This window comes from Dysidea avara, chromosome 10 (assembly GCF_963678975.1).
Source record: "Dysidea avara chromosome 10, odDysAvar1.4, whole genome shotgun sequence".
NCBI lineage: Eukaryota > Metazoa > Porifera > Demospongiae > Dictyoceratida > Dysideidae > Dysidea > Dysidea avara.
In genome coordinates this window covers 25,364,914-25,388,547 of record NC_089281.1, presented here as the reverse complement: position 1 = coordinate 25,388,547, position 23,634 = coordinate 25,364,914, and the positions used below count along the sequence as shown (strand labels likewise).

General features: G+C 37.3%; 1 protein-coding gene across 9 annotated transcripts in view; it reads right to left on the bottom strand.

Moving 5' to 3' along the window:
• Nucleotides 1–11,764: 11,764 nt before the first annotated feature.
• Nucleotides 11,765–23,634, bottom strand: part of LOC136236944 (vacuolar protein sorting-associated protein 51 homolog) — a 51,996-nt gene continuing 40,126 nt past the window's right edge. For 3 of the 9 annotated variants that reach the window (XR_010692242.1, XR_010692243.1, XM_066027179.1), the window contains 7 exons: nucleotides 21,622–21,731; nucleotides 21,477–21,573; nucleotides 21,007–21,423; nucleotides 17,176–17,299; nucleotides 12,125–12,237; nucleotides 11,994–12,072; nucleotides 11,765–11,944 (listed from right to left, as the gene is read on the bottom strand). Coding sequence is in view for 4 of the 9 variants with exons in the window: in XM_066027179.1 (XP_065883251.1) it covers nucleotides 11,927–11,944; nucleotides 11,994–12,072; nucleotides 12,125–12,237; nucleotides 17,176–17,280 (315 nt within the window). In the remaining 5 variants the exon portion in view is untranslated. Of the gene's footprint in view, nucleotides 11,945–11,993; nucleotides 12,073–12,124; nucleotides 12,238–15,766; nucleotides 15,868–17,175; nucleotides 17,300–20,403; nucleotides 20,434–21,006; nucleotides 21,424–21,476; nucleotides 21,574–21,621; nucleotides 21,732–23,634 lie in introns of those variants that run through there. The other 6 variants (XR_010692245.1, XM_066027180.1, XR_010692244.1 and 3 more) reach the window with 5 other exon arrangements.

Genomic DNA, 23,634 nt, shown 5'->3' with positions numbered 1-23,634 from the left:
TGTCAGTCACACCATACATCTATGGTCAAACACAACATTCTGACATTCCTATTAAGATGTAAAAATTAATTTTAGAGGCGCTTGTGACAATCGTCATTTTGAAGTGTTGCTGAGGAGTTGGAAGTACAAGCAGATAGTTTGATGCTTTATGGATTGTTGATTGATTGAAAAGGTGAATTGTTAAGTCATCTGAAACATTAGTGGTAAGAAGACTGTTGAGTACTGGTTATTGATAGCCTAGCCAAATTATTGCCCCCCCCCTCTTCCTATGCCTATGTGTGTGTGTGCGTTCCACTATTATAAGAAAAATTCCTTCCCTGCTCTCCTGGGATGTTCTGTTGGCAGCACAAGTATTTCCTTGCCTACACTGTGCCACCTAAACAAGCACTCTCTTTGGATTGCAAGCCCAAAAAAAGAGAACCACAATTAGATTCTGGACTACTCCACAAGGACACCAATTGTGGCTTGTTGGCTTTAGCTGACATCTGCAAACACTGCAAATCACTGCCCAGGGGTCACCACGAGGAGACGCTGACAAACATGTCTTGATAAAGACTGACCCAAAGTTCCAAGGTTGTGCATGTGTGCGTGTGTACATGCAAGTCAAGGGCAGGGTGCTTGGGGTGCTGAAGCACCCCCCTCCAAAATTTTACAAGGTGCAAGCTAGAAAGCTTCTAGAAGTTGCACCATAGATGCAGTTGCATCTTATGTGTATGCATGGGCAATGAAAAGATGGAAAGAGAAGGGAGAATGGCTTATCTTTACTTAGAGGGGTTCAAATTATACTTTTTGGTGTGAGACTTAACCTAAAAACTGCTAAAAATCGAAATACTCTAATAGAATAATCAACTACTGTAATAGAACATCCATCATAATTTTTTTCAAGAAGTTGCCAGTGAGTTTTCTTGACCTGTGCACTGCTATCTTACCATTGCTCCAAACATCCTGCCATATACTAATCACTTTCTGAGAACAACTTCTGCCAAATAGTTTAATATTATAGTGGGTGTTTTCAGTTGTTGCTACATTGATGCTTGGGTTGACATGCTTAAGCAAAACAGTTATATATTTCTTAGCATGTATACAGTTAACAAGGCTGTAGTATCTGAGAACTGTTTGTTTTTGCTTTATCAGTACCAAAGTTCCATGCTGCATATATATGAATCTAGCATCAATTGAAGTTAATAAATTTTAATGTCATACAGGGTTTGCACTACCAAACCTCTTGAAGCTAAACTTTATAAGCTCAAATGATACCACAGCATTTACACTGTCACGTTATAAGGGGGTTAGTTGTGGCCAAAAACTAGTTGTATATGTAAGTGACTTTGGACTCTGGTTATATGATGATGGGGCCATATGGTTGTAAAGAGTCAGATTGAAATAGTAACAGAACAGTCTGTGGCTATATATACACTACAGAGTTGAAGTTATTTTTGTGTGCATTTTAAATCTCTACAGTGACCTTAAGATCCAATCCTGTGTATGACTTTGAAATCCACTATTATGTATTGCCTTATATTCCAATAGCATTTGAAGGTGTAGCTGTTTTTCTAAAATTGCTTACAACTGAACCCATCCATCTTGTACCCCCACAATCTTTCAGTACAATAGAATATTTGGTTAAAAATAGCTTCCAGATTCAATCTTGTGATAGCTATATTCCAAAAATTTCCAGAAGGAGCATCATCCCAGATCCCTTAGCTGGAAAATTCTACGTATGCGTACTTTACACACTGCATGGTAAGTGTATACTTGCCCTCTCAAGTCCTCTCCTCATTGTTACTGTTTGGACATTATAGTTTGAGTCATGAGACTGTAAAGCACACTAGCTATATCTTAAGCCAAGCAATGCACTAAATTTAGCGATCTTGTATATATATATTGATGGATTTAACATATAAATTTATTAATTTGTAAAAAAAAAACCAAAGTTTAGTGCTGGTATTTAATCAAACACAAAATTAATGGCAAGTATTGATCATGTGTAGCTGCATACTTCTCCTTCCTGTTCTTTATGTAAAGAATATATTTTTAGTTACTGGCTGTGCCCGTATATGACTATGACAGGTGTCATTTCATCATTATTACACTAAAGTGACTCACAATGCTTTACAAGCATTGTGAAAATGTTGTGAATCACTTAAACAAAGTGGCATCATTTTTTCAGTCAAAAATACTGCCAAATTTAATGCTGAATAGGCTAAATTTGCAAAACTTTCCTGTGGGGGCATGCCCCCAGACCCCCCTAGATAGTGTGCTTCACACACTATAGCTAGTTGCATTAACCAGTTGTCACTTTTCTTAGCCAACCAAACATTATGTTAGCACCCCCCCTTCTGAAATCCTAGATCTGCCCCTGCAAGTAGCTCAATAACATGTTTGGTATATCCTTATTATACAGAGACAGGTTTCATTATATACGTTATAACAACAAGAGATCATAATATGAACTCTTGATAACATGTGATTTTGTTTAACCTGTTTAATCAGGTCATCGCATAAGTGGCCACCTGTCTAAACTTACCATTGCAGCAATCTTATTTTCTGTGTAGAAAGTGACCTACAGTAAGCCATGAAATTTTGTGTGTGTGTATGTGCAGACCACGTGAGGCTTCTGACGCCCTCATCTTTACCTGTGCAACATTGTACAGCCTCATTCGGGTTAGTAGTCGTAGTCCTATGACAACCTGAGTAGCACACAGATGTCCCTAGCCAAAGGCTTTTTGCTTTGTGTGTGTGTGTGCATGAATGCGTGTGTAGCATCTAGCATGCATGGTGTGGTGTGTATGTGCAGAGTATCTTATGCCACAATGGAGACCATTAATTTATATGATGTCTGTGTTAGATTCACATTTCATTATCAAGGTAATAATACAGGAGATGTGTACTACATACATTTCAGATACACAGCGTACCCTCACAGATAATTTATCCCACCACAATACATGGGCACCCAAAGTAATAAATCACTTAGTATCCAAGTGGGTTGCTACTACATGTTCGTGTGTAATCATGATTGTATGATAAGCCGTCTTTTCTAGTGAAGCCTATGTGATAATACTTTGTGTGCTGTTTCAATGTATGCATTCAGTTTGATGACTAGGGTGATAGTGAAAATTTGATTGTGGGTTTCAATTAGAGTAAGAAATGTGAATTTCAGTCTGACACCCAACTAGTGAAATATCATGGCTGTATTCTGACATTTGTGAAATTTTATTGTCATGTAAGAGAGACTAATGCTACTATCCTAGTTGTATATGTCAAGCGTACTACACTGCTGGTTATATTTATTATCCAATATGCCATGCAGACACTAGAAACTGTAAATAAATGTTTACTTAATTAATGTGTCAAGCAGAGAAGCAAATTCTAATTGTGTGTGAAAATTTGGTGCATAATTCCATCCATGAAGCAGTTTTGTGTATCTCTTAGCTGACATGTTATACGTATCTGTGTAGTGTGCAGTTTGGCGATGTGTAGCTAATCAAGTTAGTTTGTGTGCTGCCCTTTTTGATTTGTTTAGTGCTCATAGTGGCTACAAGCGACCGTACCGTACTTAGCAGAGTAGTCACTAGCAAAGCTGTGGTGTCACCCTGTGAGCCAAGTTCTGCAAGGTGGGCTGGGTTATATAGTTGCTAAAGTAACCCCAATGTAGGCTCTAACTATATTATGTGTTGTTACCAACTGTTATGCTAGAGTTGTTTGTGCATATTAATGTGTCACATCTTGTTTGAAGGGATTGAATGCTGTTTAAATGGTTATGTGTAGACCGTATGTATGAAACATTCATTAGTCTCACACTGTTCCTAGTAATTTTAAGTTGTTTAGCAAACTTACGTATTTTGAGAGTATGATTTCTATAACATGTGAGTTGTGAAATACGCTAATCAGTCCTGGGCCAGCTTAATGTCTGGTGTGTGTATGTTGTTTACAAGTTATTAGACCCTTTTTGTGGTGAATTTTGGAGGTGTCTAAGTTACTTAGACCCTTTTCATGTTTACTTAGACCCTTTCATGTTTACTTAGACCCTTTTCATGTTTATTACGCGCACCCGGACTGGTAGCGTTGGCAACGCATCGCCACCTGAAAATTAATTTTAAACCCGTAACTGTTGTTACGGGTGGAGTAATGGCTTGTTTCTACTAATGAACGCTACATTTCTCTGTCACAAGCAGCTGTCAACAATGTTAAGGTACAACAACTACATAAAGGGTCTAAATAACTTAGACTTCAGACCACAGGGGTCTAAGTAATTTAGTAACCCTCAGGCCCTGTAGTAGCGCCTTCGCTTCGCTCAGGCGCCACGACACAGGGCCATCGGTTACTAAATTACTTAGACCCCTGTGGTCTGAAGTCTAACTATTACTTATTCTTAATTTCCAAACAGAATTGTGTACAGTAAGGTGTTAAAATATATGTGACCAGATCTGCAAAAACCTGGCACAATTACACATTTTTCAAATTCCTGTTTATTAATTATTTATTCAACTAGCAAAGTTTCAGCCAAAATAAATTACAGGTGCTTATTACAATAGCTTTAAGAATGACACATGGAGTTGAAATTTGCACCCTTTGTGTTTTTCTTGAGTAGGTAAATCAATTATTGGGTAGCTTTTTGCTTGAATCACCTTTCTTTACTACACACTAAGGCAAAATTAGTGAAAAAATGATTGCAAACTATCATTTAGACATGACGTAAATAAATGCAAGCTTCTCTTGATAAGGTGATATCCAAGTTTTATTATTAGGCCCTTTCTTCACTGAGAACAAAGTGTTGAAAAAATTGTTTAATATATATGCAAGCATGTATCCAATGCTTAATACTGTAAATTTAGGATTGCATGATCAAGGGGGTACCACACAGCTACTCACTGTAGGTAGATCTGCAACCACAGTCAAAGTCAATGGTCAAGGGTAAAAAGGGTCAAAGTCAATGGTCAAGGGTAAAAATTTCCAACCACAACTGAAAAGCATTGAAATATTGTCAGTTAGAGATTGAAAAGGGCTCTTAATCACAAGTGAAAGTGAAATTTTGGTGGGTCAAGACTTTGACTGCAGTTGCAGATCTACCTACAGCATGTATCTACTATGTACACAACACTCCCTCGGTGATTATGTCAGGTTTTCGCAGATCGGGTCACATACTGTATGGTGAAAACTTCTCCAGTAGGCTGATATCCAATTTTGTTGTTGTTTGCTATTTTAAAGTTGGGTTACAGCCACAGTGGAACCTCTATAACGAATACTTTAGGAACAGTTGATTTTGATGAAATACTGCATTAGCAGTATGCAATAACATAACCTTTGAATGTTGCTCCATACCAATCACTTGTTTGTCTTTACTTTATTATGGTTGACAGGAATAGTGTGTACAGGTGTTCATTTACTTACCAGATAGTAATCATACAGTATCTCTTAATATTGCATTTAGCATGTTAGTTCCTATGCACTGTACACTAATGACCTGGTGGTGCCATATAGCCTAAAATTTTCGCTCTTTCAAGGTTTTTGGGGTTACCAGCAAAAATTTCATCCTTGAAAAATTTAGACCTCCATATATTACACAAGGGATTGTTGTTTTGCATTGCTCATCCTCGAAAATATTGCCCCTCAAAAGGCTATACGGTACTTTAGTCCACAAGTTGTTGTCAAGAATCACCATTCAATTGTTTTATGAATTATGCTATATACTGTTTTTCTATTACAGTTGTGTCCTTGAATAACCATTAAGATTACATGTTTACTGTATCTTGGTAAAGTCAAACAAATACATACACAGGTGTCAAGTTTACCGTGATTGTATTTTACAGGATATATACCAGTATGACAGTCCTCAAAATAGCTTTATGTACAGTTTATTGTGCGATTGCAATTTGCAAATACTTTTGTCAGGACAGTATTTAAATACAAGTACAGATACTTTCCTAAATACATATATGTATGCTTTGTTGTTATTAGGTTTTCAAAGTGACTCAACTACTTAATTGTCTATCTACACTGTGTGCATGTTACCACTGATCTGTACACTATTTTTTTTGTTACTGTAACTAAGGCAACATGCTAGCTCTATATATGCATGGGGGTATATATGTATTGTGCACTACTATTGATTGCATCTAATAAACAGCAATCTTTATCCATTAATTAGCCTGCAGCATCTCTTGGATTAAAATATTTTCTGTGCAATACTGAAAAGTGGGTACATACAAAGCCAGCACACTAACAATTGAGATGCTAGTTTAGTCAACAGCTGCAGGGAACATTAAATTTTCATGAGCTCGAATTTCCAAAACTTATCTTCTCTTGAGCATAGTGACAGTAAATGTGACCGGATTTGCAAAAAGGGGTCTTCCACACACATCCGATTTATGAACTTTGACAATCTATAACTAAAGATTGGATAATGTTATTGACTTGCAATTTGGTCAGTAGTGAGCACCAACATAGGTTAATGGATAGAGAAATTGTCAGCTTTGTGTCTTTCTTGAATATGAAGTTATCGTCTTCCAAGTTCATAGAATTGGATGTGTGTGGAAGACCCCTTTTTGCAAATCCGGTCACAAATATTCAGTTATATTCTTCACTCATTGAAGTGCAATCTTATTTTGGTAAAAGTATACATAATTGTAAGTATTTAAATACATAAATTAGGAAAGTATTTAATTACAAATATGAATGCATCCAGTTTCTAAACTATAAATACAATTACTCAAAATTAGTATTTAAATGCACTCATGTATTTGACTCCAAGTATTAGTATTGGGGCCTGTGATCTGCTTTTGTTTGAAGATGGAATAAATAATACAGGCAGTATTTGCAATTATATATGTACAGAATGACCTTTCGCTGATTGTTGTAGCGTATAAAAAATTGTTATATCACATGCATGTATTATACTATTATTCTTGCTATATAGAAAGAGGACATCAGTTTCTAGAAGCCCATTAATGGCCACTTATCTCATGAGTGAGCTCAGAGGCTAGCTGTAACCTCACAAATTTTAACATGCAGTAATAAATTAAATTGTATAATTGGTCATCATGAATCACAAACTAGATCAACACAAGAATTCTTTAAGCACAATATTACACAATGCAGGTGTCTATATACACATAATAATTATAGTCTCTTATTATACAGTAAACGTTGGTATAATGTGACCATGATAATGATGCCTACAGATGTAGCAAAGATGACATCTTCAAAATAATACGTATGTAGATTCACAGAAATGCTTTTGAATTTCCCAAATATCACAATGATATGAAATCACTTACATACTATAATTTATGCATCCCTACATACTGTAGCATTAAATAAATACAAACACAAGCAAACACATTACATAGCTTATTTCAAAACAATTTAACCAGTATAGTAAAAACTGCAGCAGTCCATCGTACTTTTGCTTAGGCATAAACAACCTCCTAATTCTCCTCTATATGAGAAAAAAATCTAGATGCATCTTTCTTGAATTTTCGCAGCTCACCTATTTAAATGGGTCATTTCTGTAGAAATGTGTTGACTGATAATGAGTCTCAGCTCAACCTACAAGGAAGAAAAGTGGTTAAGTTACAATCTGACTAACAGTATGCACAATGTCTTTTGACAATGCCACATGGTCATGAACTTCAAACATGTCCAGTACATTGTTACCACACTCAGACGGAACATGCATGCACCGCACAATAATACTATACACACACACACTACACTACACACACCAACCAGCTCAGGAGTAGTAAGGTGTTCCTTCCACTGAATAGATCTGCTAACACCCAAGATTGAACGGATACAGCATCGGTGGAACCTGTCTAACCTACTAACCAGCTCTTGGGTGGGCAGGGGCGGATCTAGGGGAGGGGCTTTGGGGACTAAAGCCCCCCCCCCTTCACTTTTAGGCTTTACTTGATCAATATGCTGAAGATCATAAAGAAATTTTGTTGGCTTAGCTTAGTTATAATCACTAATAGTGCAAATACTCATCAAATCCACCTTATAACCATCTATTCAAGGAATTATCACTGGATTTGTGCTAAAGGTTATACAACAAGGGCCCGGATCACTGGGATCAGTATTGGAGGTCACAAGATTGAGATACTCTAATAAAGCAGTCACCTAACTACTCTAATAGAACATTCAGCAGATACACAATCGTTGGTTCTACTATGGAATTTATCCATATCTGTCTGTACCTAAAGATGTGTCTATACATACAATGAAGTGCATTGGTCTATTTAAAAGGCCTTTGTTAATAACTGATTCATCTATACTTATAGCAATTATACTTCATTCAAGTATACACATGCCACTGAAAATGTTCTCAGATTCAATCTTGTATCATTCAATTTCAAAATTATCCAGTTTCAATCACATTATTATTCTAATATGCATCTGTTGTTGTGCAATTGTGAGAGAGTGTTGGTTGTCTGAACTTACCCAAACCTTTTCATTAACAAATGCTGCCTAATCTAAAGGGAAGTATATAAAATATTTATATTGGCAAATTGTAAGCATTCGTATGTGGAAATATCTCAAAATTGCAGTATTTTAGCATCTTTCAAACATTTCCTGGGGGCATGCCCCCAGACCCCCCTAGTTCCAACATACTTTGCATGCTGGGAGGTATGTTTTGCACACCTCCACTCAAGAGATTAGTACCTTGAGTTAGCCCCCCCCCCCCCTGTTTCGTAGATCCTAAATCCGCCCCTGTTGGGGGCCCAGGTTTCAGCACCATATAACAACACTCCCAACACTATAGATCTATACACCATCCTCTTGGTCTCCAACATCAAATCTGATGCAGTAAATACAGAATCACGGAGACTACCAAAGCTTGTGCAATCCTAAAGTTAACTTCACCAACCACCCCACTACATGCCTCAACCAATGATCCCAAATGCTTAAACTCATCAACAACTTCCACTACACCTCCATCCAATTCCAATGGGGCAAGGTCATCATCAGTTAAACCAAGCACCCACACACACACACACACACGCACACACATGCACACACACACACACACGCACTACACACAAGCAAAAAGCAAAGCCTTTGGCTAGCATGTTAGCATGGTAAACCAGCACTGGGACATCTGTGTGCTACTCAGGTTGTCATAGGACTATAGCCACTAACCTGAATGAGGCTGTACAATGTTGCACAGGTAAAGATGAGGGCGTCAGAAGCCTCACGTGGTCTGCATATATACACACAAAATTTCATGGCTTAGTGGGTACTGTTTGTACACAGATAACTCATTTGGGCAATGGTAAGTTTAGACAGGTGACCTCTGATGTGATGACCCGATTAGACAGGTTTTACTGTGTATACAACCTGGGCTATAACGATAGTCGCTTGGCAACCTGGCAACCTTCATGGTTACTTGGAAACCTAAAACAACAATGCACTGACATTGTAATTAGCTATAAAACTTAAAGAGTTCTATATGTATACAGTGAAACCTGTCTCTGTACAATAAGGTCATCTCTTGTAAAAATCTTTTTAAAGTAATTTTGGCTTCTAAAGCTGACTAAAATAGATAAGTTCTACTATGTATTATTATCTCGTGGTTAGAATATATTGTAGTCCCAATTACTATGTGAGTTAACATTCCTGAAACTGTTGGCTACTCTGTCCCCTCATTGACTAAACTGCTCTCTCTTCTCCCTACAGCACAAAATGACACAATATCTTTATGAACCGTGGTACAGAAAAACTGGGAATTAAAGAAAAAACTGGAATTAAAGATACTGACGTTTATAACCTTGGAGATTACAAACATGTAATGGCATGTATAATAGGGATTTACGGTTGGTTGAGAACTTAAGGGGTCTGATAATATGCTATAGCTATGTACATGTTTTTAAAAGCAACACAGTAATGGTTGCTTAGCAAACCATGGTTATAATGCATATGAAAGGAAAAATTCAAGTTAACATTTCTTAGCTGTAATACGTATGTGGGTTGATCAATTTTAAACAACACACACACAAAATGCATTTCCAGCCATGCGAAACACAGCTATTGCTGCCCAGCACTGGGATGCCTGTGCACCACTCATGTGCTTGAGCCTTGTGCAGGAAAATTCTTCAGAGGCAGGGCTAGTAACCCATAGGATGACTGTCCAGGTCTCACAGAACCTGAAATTCCACAATGACCCTAACACCGTTAAGCGAGACAAGGACAGTTGGGAATTTTCTTCCCCAGTAAACACCAGGTACCCATTGATGTTACAGCTAGGTGGGCTGCTTCCCTAGATGACACTGGGCCACCAGGTTCCTAATATACAGCTGGGTAGACTGGAGCAAGTTTCTTGCTCAAGGAAATAACAACACCAAATCGGCCTCGAACTTGGAACCTTTCGATTAGCAGGCTGATGCTCTAGCTACTTGGCTGTGCTGCCTCACTCACTGCACACACACACACACACATACACACTGGCTGGATAGTAATGTACAGTATATGTCAAGCAGAGAAACACATTTTTATACATTGTGGTATATATGAATATCCTTCAACCTATGTGCTTGGTGATTAGTATATATGCAATGTTCGTTCCACTTGTGATGACGTGTTCCTGTACCACACAACAAGTAATGTGTCAATAACTACTACAAGATTTAACAGCTAATAAGCACAGCAATCATCAACAAACACAGAAAATTCTTATAACAATGGCATGGTATCAAGAATAGTTAAGATCTAGTAAATATACTACTTTATAACCTCTCATCATCATACTAAGGATGTTACCACTGTATGTATGTAACACACGTAGCATCACTCTTACATTTTATAGCTATGTACTTGAGATACTGTAGAGATACAGTGTACTTTTGTATTATAATAACCTCTTGTAGTTTCCTTGATCTGGACAAAAATTTAGTTCGTGATATAATATTGGACAAACAAAAAACTGTGAAAGTTAACCTTGCATTGTTTCAAATCATGAAAATCTGCTAATTGAAAATAGTTTCTGGGGTATGAATATCATGCAGAATACTTTCAAACATACTAAAGTGGTTTTTAACTCTGCTTTGAAATGTTGTCATGAATGCGTACCATCGCTAACTAAGGGACCATGTACACACGTAAAGGTTCGAACAGTCACAAGTTACTATGTGCTAAATGAAAAATGCTTAAGATTTATATTGCCTTAAGTATTATAGCAACTTTGCTATACATGCAATTAAGACTCCTATCTTATTTGTCTTGTAACTATACTGAAAGACAGGAAATAGCTTGATGTATATGGTATTGGTAGCCACAAGATAGGGACAAAACTAGATCCAGGATGGGGCAAATGCTTTCTACCACCACCATTCCCCAGACCCACACTTCTTTTGAAACTTATGTCCAACCAAAATCAAATATTTACTGCAATGAAACCAAAGTCAAACCAACTGTCAAAGTGTCACCCAGCACCTTTGTGCATACTAAGAACCTCTAAAATAATTATCGTGTTGCTGGTATAACAGTGTTTAAGTCATTCATAACCACCACCATCTGCACAGGCCGAAATGGTAAAAATCAACAGTAAGTAAGACCAAGAGGTGATTATTTTCCGCTTAAAAACACAATGAGAATTTGTTATCCCCGACCACTTAAAACTTAGCCTGTTTGTGCTCCTTGCCAACTCCTGGATCCACCCCTGGAAAACTATTGGGCAATTTTAATCCTGATATATATAGTGGACTAAAAGCAAATTTCAGAAAAGTAGCTATGACCAGATTGATTTTATCTAACAATTTTAATAGTCAAAATTTAAAAAAAATTAATGTTGAATATGGTTTGTACAAAAACACCGCAATGCTTTGTAGATGACAAAATTTGGCATACCAATGGCATGTTTTACATGTTTTAAGCTATTACAGCTAAACACAAAGTTCTGTATGTAGTTATTGAAATAATTCAGTTTCTCTCAGATAACTTCAATCACCTGAAAACAAAATAACAAGTATAACAGTATAGTCAAGTTTTGTTATCACCTTTGGTTCCATCAGTACTGGATCAACACATCTTTGTATAGTACTGGACACCACTTCATCCAGTAACATCCTTACCACTCTGTAGGGTGTTGTGAGGTGATCAATAGTGAACACTGTTAACAACTAACTACCTCTCATCTGATACAAATCTCCACAGGTAGGTCTGTAGGTAGTGCACATCTACCTGCATTTGTTGTAGTCCAAACTTACCAAATGTTCTCATACGAACACATTCCAATAATGCCTATAGACAGTAAACCATGAACAAAATGAACTCTCTCATATTTGATGTCTGCCATCATACAGAACGATAGTGCTGTATAGTAGGGACCACAAAGGAGTAGGCGTGGCCCATGAAATAACATCACCCAAAAACCAGCCTCAATTTTCCCTGATGACGATGAGGCAGTATAGGTCAGTGGCAGATCCAGGGGGGGGGGGGAGCACGTGCCCCCCATCCCTTTCAATAAAGATTGCATACAAGATCGAGATACTCTAATAGAGCAGTCACTCTAATAAAGCAGTCACAGTGTTCATGGGGCAGTGTAGCTTAACTATGAAGCTATATGAATAAGGATCTTTATATACTTTATAGTAAATACATTTGGTAAAGGGCAGCCATTGTTGCTGTGACCTTTTTTATTTTTTTGGTCTTCAACTTTTCAGCAAAGTGCACCCCCCTTTCCAAACTCTGGATTCGCCTCTGTAGGTTAGGTAAAACTAAGCCCGAACAAGCCTTCAGATTGACCCAAAATGCTTTCAACAAATTGCTACGGAATTTAGAAAAAAATAAATATATTTAACAGAACTTTCTACTGACTGACTGAGTAACTGAATGAGTAACTGACTGATGCTTTCAGACAAGCGTAACTTGATAACGGCTAAGGCTACAGGCTTGATTTTTTCACTATTCGACATCGCTTTGGCCCGACAGGTGCCGTTTGGCATACCACAGCATTCTTCATGTGCCCTCCTTTGTGTCCCATTCATCTTTGCTGACAGCAAATAGTGTTGATTTGGTAGTAGCATGTAATGGCTTCCCTTCGTAACAGAAATCGTCCATATTTTTCATAGTGTCTATTTTGATTTCAGAGGTGCTTTTTGAACAGTTCTTGATTCGTACTGCTGTGTAATGGGTTGAACATAGCCTACAACAAAGCGTAATGGATACTTCACTTTACAGATGATAATTAATATAACTGGGGTGAGCGGCACCATTTCTTTCGGTATGCATGGATTGCAGAGGTGCTTTTCGAACAGTTCTTGATTCGAAATGCTGTGTAACGGGTTGAACATAGCTGACAACAAAGCATAATAAATACTTCCACTTTTAGATGATAATTGATATAGCTGGGGCGCGTAGCACCATTTTAAATGCTGTATGCATGGGTTCACCAGCCATAATAATTATTTACATAACAAACAAGTACACAGAAAAATTTGGAATTTTCAACTAGAGTAGGGACCATAGCACATCAACAAAAAGTACTGAAACAAGCAGGAGTATTGCACGATATTAAATCACAGTAAAACAATAAGAAGTGTTATATCCCTACTGTGCTCAAGATACCATAATGGAAATGCACAGTAGGGATATAACACTTCTTATTGTTTTACTGTGATTTAATACCGTGCACTACTCCAGCTTGTTTCAGTACTTTTTATTGATGTGCTATTGTCCCTACTCTAGTTGAAAATTCCAAATTTTACTGTGTACTTGTAGATATAAATTTTTGTGGATTTATAGTGCATGGGAACGCACCACAATAAGTCCCACAATACCCACTTTACTTTTGTGTCATTCAAAATACATTAAAGATACAGCTGTTGGTTAATGTCTCCAGACCCAGTTTGATGGGTAGTAAAACACAAAACATGCTATCTCATGGTGAAACATTAACTTAAAAATAGGCCAAGAAAACTGTGCAACTTCATGTACTCCATTAGGTCAAGAAGTGTCATTATCAACACATACCTGCTATGACCACTTGTCTGGGTAGCACATCAGCTTTAACTAATGTTCTGAGAAATCATTCCAACTTAATCTTAATATATTATGGCATGACCCAGAGATTGTAATACCACCTCATAGTACTGGAGGCAATAATCACGTGAACCAAGTGTGAATGATGTATGATGACAATAGAGTAGTAATGCAAAAGACGGTAGTTCTGTACATTTAAGAATGCACAAAATATCAAGTGGAAGGCAAGCATGTCATTGTGGTATTGCTCAAAATTATGCTGTGTTTGGCTGTTCCCACTTCAAAAATATTCCTAGTGGATCACCGTATAACTAAAAAGTCCAAAATTCTGAAGTTGCCAGTGTGCACCTTTGAAATTCAAATTAATTGATACTGTGTAACTATAGGCAGCACACTACCCAGTACAATGGGTTACTCTCATGCACGAAACATTACCTTATTTCATACACTAAAACCAAGAGTTAATAATAGTGGAGTATTAACTCTTGCTAAAACATTATTACACAACACTAGAGAACCTTTGATATGACAGCACAGGGCTAAAACACTCACGATGAAATTAACTTGCACCAAACATGCCCACAAAACTTTACATAACTTTAGAAAGTCCTTCATAACTTATTGTCATCTGATTCTAATGACCGCAATTGATTTTCCAGTCATTAGCAAAGCAGACAATATGCAGCTCATATGAAAATGGCTGTCACAAAGTGTAACAGGAAGTTGCCATAAAACTAGACGAGGTTCTTCATCACATCATAAAAAGTGAGCAGTCGATGCTGCTGCAATGGTCTTGCAGCCTTGCCAGTAAATAAACTGTCCATTGATACATATATGATTTGTGACCGTCTCAGCAAAAACCCGACTTGTTCGTACACTTTCCAAATTTAAAAATATCTATTTCAGCATTACCTGCAGTATCCAAGGAATGGATCACCAAAGTTCCAGCCTTCTGTGGTGTATAGTTTTGGAATTAAAAAAAAATTAGTAAGGCTTTACAGCACAAGTGCTGAAGGTCTGTAGGACACCTGGTCCTATAGCCTGTTTACACAAGGGCGACCCCAGGAATTTTGGTGACTGGTTTCCAAACTTTTGCTATACGCAAATGTAAATCTAAGGGGTATTGGGAAAAGATTTTCTAGAAAATTGTGCAATTTGAAATTGAATCTGGTAGCAATATTGACAGTTTAAAAATAGAATTATGTTAGGTATAATGAAGGCTGCTTAATTGTGCTTGCTTCTGGTACAGTATCAGGTGCATTAAAGAGTTAAGGGACAGCGCAAACTTGACATCTGAAGCATACAACAGACATGGATGTTGTTCTGGAGGTCTTGGGGCATGCCCTCAGGAAGATTTTCAGATTTTAACACTCTGCTGTAAGATTTTGGACTATTTTTTACTATGTTGGCACAGGTAAATAAAGTAGCTAGCTAGCTAGCTACTTACAGTTCTTAAGAGAAATACAAAATGTGGCTGTTCTATTAGAGTGGTTGACTGCTCTATTAGAGTATTTCGATCTGAACTTTTGTACCATTGCAAATCACTGTAAAATAAATTTTGATTACCTGAATACACTTGACCAGTTTCTGGAAACCTCAGAACCCCCTAGATCCATTCCTGTTAAAGTTGTAACATAAAGTATGTTTGAAAAGGTGGAGAAAGGTATGGCTGGACCTGGGCAGCCTTGAACCTGCAGCCATCCGAATTATAGCACTAGACAGTAGGAGGAGCAAGATAATCAATTTGTACAGCAACTACGTATACTGAAAATAAACTACAGGTGCTTACATTTGCAGTCATAACTTCTGTTTGCATTGGTCTAGAATGTTACAATTTGGCTTAAAATGTTCACCATGGAGTAGCAAATCAGCCGAGGTATAGAATCAGCCCTATAGTCACGTACATTTTATTTGAAGAAATGATCACAATCTTATTTACATTTACTGTATCATAAACAAACGAATGTAACCAGGGGCAGTGGAGCAGACCAAAGAGTGAGGGGGCCAGACCAGCTGTAAGCTGAAGACCAAAAAATAAATAAATAAATATAAATAAAGGTAACTAGCTGCTGAAAATAGCTACCCTCCAACTATATCTCCTTTTTTATAATTAACCATCGTAGCTTGCTACACTGCTTCTTTGAATACTGTGGCTGCTCTATTAGAGTATCTAGATCTTGACTGTTCTATTAGAGTATTTTGATCTTTCCTTGTAACTATTGTCCCAAAAATGGGGGGGAGGGACATCATTCCCTGCCCCCCATCTCCATCGCCTATGCACGTGACACATGTACCGTTGGGGCTACAGAAACAAAACAAAGATTTTCAATCTTGCCATGAGCAGGAAAATAAGATGGTGATACTTTAATCAATTTGAGTCTTCCTTCTCTGAGAAATGGTCTGATAAAAACTTGTGTATATTTTTTGTAGCGTGTATTTTTTTTTAAATTCCAAATTTCTCAATACGCATGCAGGTTTTTTGCTAAGATGGTCACATTTTAGGATAAGGCTAGCAGGATCAATCATGTTCCTCAAAAGTTTCAAGTGGTATAGCAGGTTTTGTAAGTGTGCAAAAAGACAAAGAAAATTGATACATTGTTTGTAATAGCTACAAGAGTGGTATAGCAGATGAATTTGAAGACAACTAAGTGTTACCTGGAGTACCCTCCAAAAGAAAACCAGATGTGACACGTTGTCCAATATTATTAATACTTCCACTTATTTAAACCAAGTGATTAGCCTTAATTGTTACAGTCACTAGTGAGGATTACAAGAGGGCACGTCACGATGATGAGTATGATGAGAAGATTAAACTAAAGAAAACTGTGAATCAAAGTCACTACTACAGGATTCAAGATACAAGATGCTTATTGAAGTAGTGAACATGATAGAGTTTTAAGCAGCCATTTGCAAGATGGAAGGAAACAACATAATTATTAAAAATTTTTGCAATCATTAAAAAATTTTCATATACTCTAATAAAACACTCACTACTCTAATAGAGCAGTCACTTTTGGTTTTGGTCAGAGTTTAGTTAACTGAAGCTCCACCGTACAAGAAATTAACAATAGAGATACTCAAAACATGACAACTTGGGGTGGAATGAGCAAAGCCTGTTTTGAACCCAAATCAATAATTCAACACAGAAGAATTAAAACATTCTAATTGAACAGTCAACCCTGACAAGTTGTTAGTTACCTTTAGTGTGATTTCGATGACTCCAGTTACAATTGATATCTTTGAGAAATCCACAGAACTGAATACTTCAATCCGTTCAGTAAAAAGTTTCTGTATGCTACTCATGAAACTGCTATCATATCCACTAAAAAGATATGCACTAGTCAGCACACAACAGAGCAACACTACAACACACACTACATAGAAATGGACACTCGCTATGGTATGTTCAAGTAGAGCTGATTCCTCAAAAACTTTTAATAGTCCGGTAGATTTAAGGTTGGACCCGGAAAAAATTCGAAGAAAGCTGATTTTGGTATCATTAGAAAGCAAATTTTTCATAGAATAACATATCCAAAATCCTCTAAAATCCACCTTGGGGGAAAATTTTTATGGCCAATTTAGTATTGAGGCATATGTGACTGGATTCAGGAAAGTTGTTCTTCCTCACGTATCCAATTTACCAACTTTGACAACTCATAACTTCAGATTGGAAAATGGTATTGACTTGAAATTTGATCAGTAGTGAGCACCAGCATCACTTATTAGGTGGAGAAAATTTCAGGTTGATATTCACCTTGTACACTAAGTTGTGGGTTCTTTATTAAATGCATTTGGTAGACCTATTTTTGCAAATCTGGTCATTTGTGGCTAACAAAAATGCATATTATCCTTAAAATATTTTCTCATAAGAAATTCATTGCAATCAATATTAGCTGTATGAAATAAGGATAAGACTAGTTATAGAAATAAAAAAGGTGCCAATCATGTAAGTTCTGAACAAATATATTTCTTCAGCACTTCTGCAACTCTCTTCCCTGCAACTGCCACATGCTGCAACATACTTTAATCCATGATTACACTGAGAGCGTAATGTTGCTACCACATGGATTTGCAGTAGAAAGCTTGCATTTAGATTGTACAAATTTAAGTTAAGACTTCTGGTGCTAGTCCAATGTCTGTTGTCATCAGTTGCATATAGTCTCGATCCTTCTAGTTTCCAGCTCCATTATGGTAATGGATCAAGTTAGTCATTAAGTTCCTTCTAATGAATAACTTGTAGATGCACATACAAGTTGTGAAAGTGTGTTGTTCTTGCAATCATTTGCACATCATTTTCTTCTTGATTAGGTCAACTTTATCCTGTTCAAATGTCACAGATGTTGTATCACAGCCACTCCATGCCAGCATGTGAAAAGAGAAGATGTAATTATGACACTACAATAGGACCTATGTGCCAAATAATGTCATCAATTTTCCAATGTTCAAATGTTTCCCAACCTTTGAAAGAAAATATATACTTGCTATGCTCTGGTGCACCATGCAGGAGGACAAGAACATCAGTGTCATCAGCTACAACACACTTTACTTCCTTCAATTGCAAATTGAAGTGCACATTGAACAATCAGTGTGTCAGTATCCAAATTACTCTGATGCACAACCTGGCCATCATCTCTCAGATATTGGACAATCAATTGATGTTTGCTCAAACTTCCTGGTTTTTGTATGCTTCCATAGATTCACTTGACTGAATTATCTGCACCTGCACATACGTACCATAACATACCTGGGGATGCTGCCAGTCCTATACACTGATTGCACACATGGAGATTCTGACATACTGATGGTCCAATGTGCATTTCAATTTTGCAATTGAAGGAAGTAGATTGAATGTTGTAGCTGATGACAACAATGAAGTTCTTGTGTTACTGGTACACGCTGGAAGCAGAACATGACAAGTACATATCTCTTTTCATTCAGAGGTTGTAAAACATTTGAAGATCTGGAAAAATGATGACGTTATTGGGCACATATGTAGGTTCTCTTTTCACATCCCTGAGGTGGCTGTGATACAATGTCCGCAACATTTGAATAGGTAAAGTTGGCCTAATCAGCAATCAAATGATGTGCAAACAATTAAAAAGTTAATGATGGATTATATAATGCAACAATTGTACATGTTGAAAAGTTGGAGTTTGATGGGAATCAGTCTGATTCATTGAGGAGTCTCAGGTATACAAAACAAAGTACATGGAAATGGTGGCATCAGAAAGTTATTACACATGCAAGCTGTGAAAGTGTGCTAACCTTTGCAGTTGGATGGAGCTTTCAGGATCAATGGTTTTAGCTGATGTAAGAAGTTATTCATTGGAGGGAACTTAAAATGGGGCTGGAAACTAGAAGGACTAAGGCTGCAACTGATGATGATAGACATGGGACCAGTCCCATAGATCATATAATTAAGTTTGTACAATATAAATTCCAGCTTTCCACTGTAAATCCATGTGGTAGCAATAATATGCTCTTGTTGCAAACATGGATTATTAATGTGTTGCAAAATGTGGAGGAGAGAGTTGCAGAAGTGCTAAAGAAACTATTTCTTGTGAAAAAATAATTTAAGGATAGCACATTTTTGTTGGTCACAAATGACCAGATTTGCAAAAATGGGTCTGCAAATACATCCGATTGAGAAACCACAACTTAGTGTTCAAGTTGAATATCAATCTGAAATTTTCTCCACCTAATAAGTGATGCTGGTGCTCACTACTGATCAAATTGCAAGTCAATACCATTTTCCAATCTGAAGTTACGAGTTGTCAAAGTTGGTAAATTGGATATGCGTGGAAGATCCACTTTCCTGAATCCAGTCACATATGCTAAATACTAAATCGGCCATAAAAAATTTTCCCCAAGGTGGATTTTAGAGGATTTTGGATATGTTATTCTATGGAAAATTTGCTTTCTAATGATACCAAATTCAGCTTTCTTCGAATTTTTTCCGGGTTCACCCCTTTTTTCAGTTATATCTACCGGACTATAATAACTCATGGATGGAATTACACATGATATTGAAATTTGGCTAATGTCAGAGTCATTTGCAGTACTACCTGAAAATCTTTTCATTTGCACTTTATCAAAGTTTTCATCACAAATTTGTTACAGAAAGCCATAAAAGTACATAACCTGTGATCAAGTCAAATTGCATGCATGCACTTTACACACACACACACACACACACACACACACACACACACACACACACACACACACACACACACACACACACACACACACACACACACACACACACACACACACACACACACACACACACACACACACGTATGCACACACACACACGTATGCACACACACACACGTATGCACACACACACACGTATGCACACACACACACTGGAGCTGTGCGATTGTGACTACAATTGCAATTGCAAGTGATTACTACCCAGTAATGTTACTCATAAAACTGCTATCATATCCACTAAAAGATATAAGCGTCACTCACCACACACAATATGGATACTCGCTACACGATAGTAATCACGATTATGTGATTAATTGCATTCTGTGTATTTTGAGCTGAATGCCTTCATTTAGACGGCACTCGTCTCTAGTTTGTGACAAAAGGTTTCCTTTACTAGCATTACTTGTGGTTCTATGGTGGCTAAAATTGAATAATTAGGCTCTTGACAGTATATTATAAGAAGAATGTACTATTTCTGATTAATCAATTATTTCAATTTTTTTTGTGATCATGATTAGTATTGCAATTGATATAATCATACAGCTCTAACACACACAAACATACGCATGCACACACTCACACACACACACACACACACACGCACGCATGCACACACACACACACACAACTGGTAGCTACACCATAGTTTCTTTGTGTATGAGAATAAGTGTGTCTACTTCCCTCTGAAAATGTAACAGATAAACAGTTCCAACACAACATATTCCCATTTACACAATACTACACAAGCAGTCTCCATACAAGAGCTGACCACTCCCCGCCTAATCTGTGCAGTCCATCAGCCACACCCACCTGATACTGCTTCTTTCTTTGTCTCCTCCACATACAGTAGGCCAACTTGTTTGTCAATCATTGTTACTTCCTCCACAACACGTTTCATGACAGCTGGGACATTTCTTGTCTCCAATGAATTGAGCCAATCACGTGTCTCCACACTTTTACGAATCATCTGTTCACAATGCATCATGTGATCTTACAGTTTAGTAGTAAACTATAGTCTGCAGTTGTTACATGACATGTAGCAAATTCTGATTACCTTTAGAACCAATACTTTTTATGTGTATGACTGCTTTAGACATAATTTGGAACTTTTACAATGGACAGTTTATATAAATATGTGAATTATCCTTTGAAAACAAAGTTTCCAACCAGCTGATGTCCAGTCATCACATTGCCTGTGATCTCTCTTCTTCAGGTACTGCTCAATCACTATGTGAAGGTACAAGGACTGGTAGTGGCCCAAGTGAGTTTGATTGGCTCACCTGTGCAGTTCTTCTGGCCTTACTCAGTAGACCACTAGTCTGTTTTTATTGGATGACCAAACTCAACGAGGGGAAATCTTTCATCAGTGATGCCAACCTAGTAAATGGTGATAGTTTAGATCATGTGATCCTGACACACACCCACCAGTTGATTGATTGCTGAGCTGGAGAGATCATGTGACAACTTGGAGAGGATCAGTACCAGAGAGGGAGGGGGGTGGGGAGCACTTCTGTCATATGACGCCTCTTGTAACTCTGCATAGGGTATGTTGCACAGAATTAGTTTTAAAACTTGTCCACCAAACAAAGCACAACTAACTAGTAACTATAGTACCTATCAAGACTACACATTGAATATGGTATTGTGTAGTGTTATTATTGTTATTGTTTACTGAGCAGTCAGCCCTGCTGGTGTGCTCAGGAATCACATAAACACAATACATTAGGTGCACATAATATGATTGGAGTCTAGTCATAAATAGATGAGTATCTGCAATTTCGATTGTATCAGTTGGTAGTATGTTCCAGTCATTTATTGTTCTTGACAAATAGCTGTTTTGGTATGCCATAGTGGATGAGGTAGGTAAGATATAGTGAAGTTGATGGTATTATCTTGTTGGTCGTGTTTTTGGTAAGTAATAAGGAGGAATTTGGAGTAATAAGGAATAAGGAGTACCTTGGAGTGGTAAGTAATAAGGAAGAATTTGGAATGTTTTGTTAGTATGAATAGTACCAAGAGTATTTAATGGGGAGGGAGAGTGTCCAACTACGCTATATGCTGTGAAAAATGAGCCCGTAAAGTCCTATGGCATTGTTCAAACGACTCGGTGATTTGTGTTGATTGGTGACTAATTATAAGTGCAGTGGGTACACTTTGTACATGTGACTACTGAGTGAAGAACAGTGTACTCGAGAAAAATATGGCACATTACGCAGAGGAACTCGCCGTACGAAGAGAAAGACACTAACCTGGAAAACAAACATCGAGGTTTATATGCTTTTATATTTATATAAATATAAATATACTTTTAGCATAAGTAAAAATATAAAAATATAAAAGTATATGTTATAGCACAAATCGAGGTATCTTCGCTATTTCGCCTTTGGTGATTATTGTGCCATTCTGAAGGTCTCTAAAATAGCGAAGATACCATGGATTTGGGTGATAACCAATTTAGACTATGGCTCGTACAGCTCTGGTCACTGCCAATAAATGGAGGTGTCCTGATCGAATTAGTGTTAAAACAACTCACTGGTAGGCTTCCCAGATGAATACAATTATCTCTATTATCTAGCGATGTTTCTTCACACTCTAACAATGATTTCTGATGGCTGTTGTGACTGGAATCCAGCTAAACATGTAACGCATGTGACAAAAATTTTTGTCACAGGTATCTACCAGTTTAGATACCTACCCGCGGGTATCAATTGGATTTTAAGTACCTCATTAACGGCCAAACTTCAAAGCATACTATGCGTACCATAGTCTATATATAAATATACTTTTACATTTATATACCCAGCATTATATACTCTTGATAGTACTGAGAGTTAATAATAGAAAGGGAGAGTAATAACTCAGTATTAGAAATTTTATGTAATATTTCCTTTGATGTCTGAGGTTACTAAATCTAATAGAAACCTGTGGTGGGGTTACAAATAGTTAGTAACTTGTGGTCTCACTGGTGATTGTTTACTACATTCATCAAGCAAAAATCGGCAAAGCCAAAAAAAAACAAAATGTCCTTACTGATAGCTTACTTTCTGGACAAGATAGGCATCATTAGTGTTCAGCTAGGTATTCAACTAATGCCTGGCACGGTGTGGCGCTGACACATCAAACTTGAAGGATGAATCTTGATGCTAGCAATTTGCTTCATAATATTAATAGCTTACTTTCTGGACAGTTCTAGCTCAGCATAGTAATTACTTGACACTGGCACTAGTCATGATTATGAATGTCAAGCCGATGCAGTGGCACTGACACGATCAACTCGACTTGAGGATAAATCCCAATGCTAGCACACACAGTTTACCACTTTCTCTTACTCTTTTCTTAACTTAGGAAATTTTCTAAACCACTTAGAATGTGGTTGACAAGGTTTCTACACTATTTAGAGCTCCTCAGACGATGTGGGCTTTGCTACCCACAATTAAT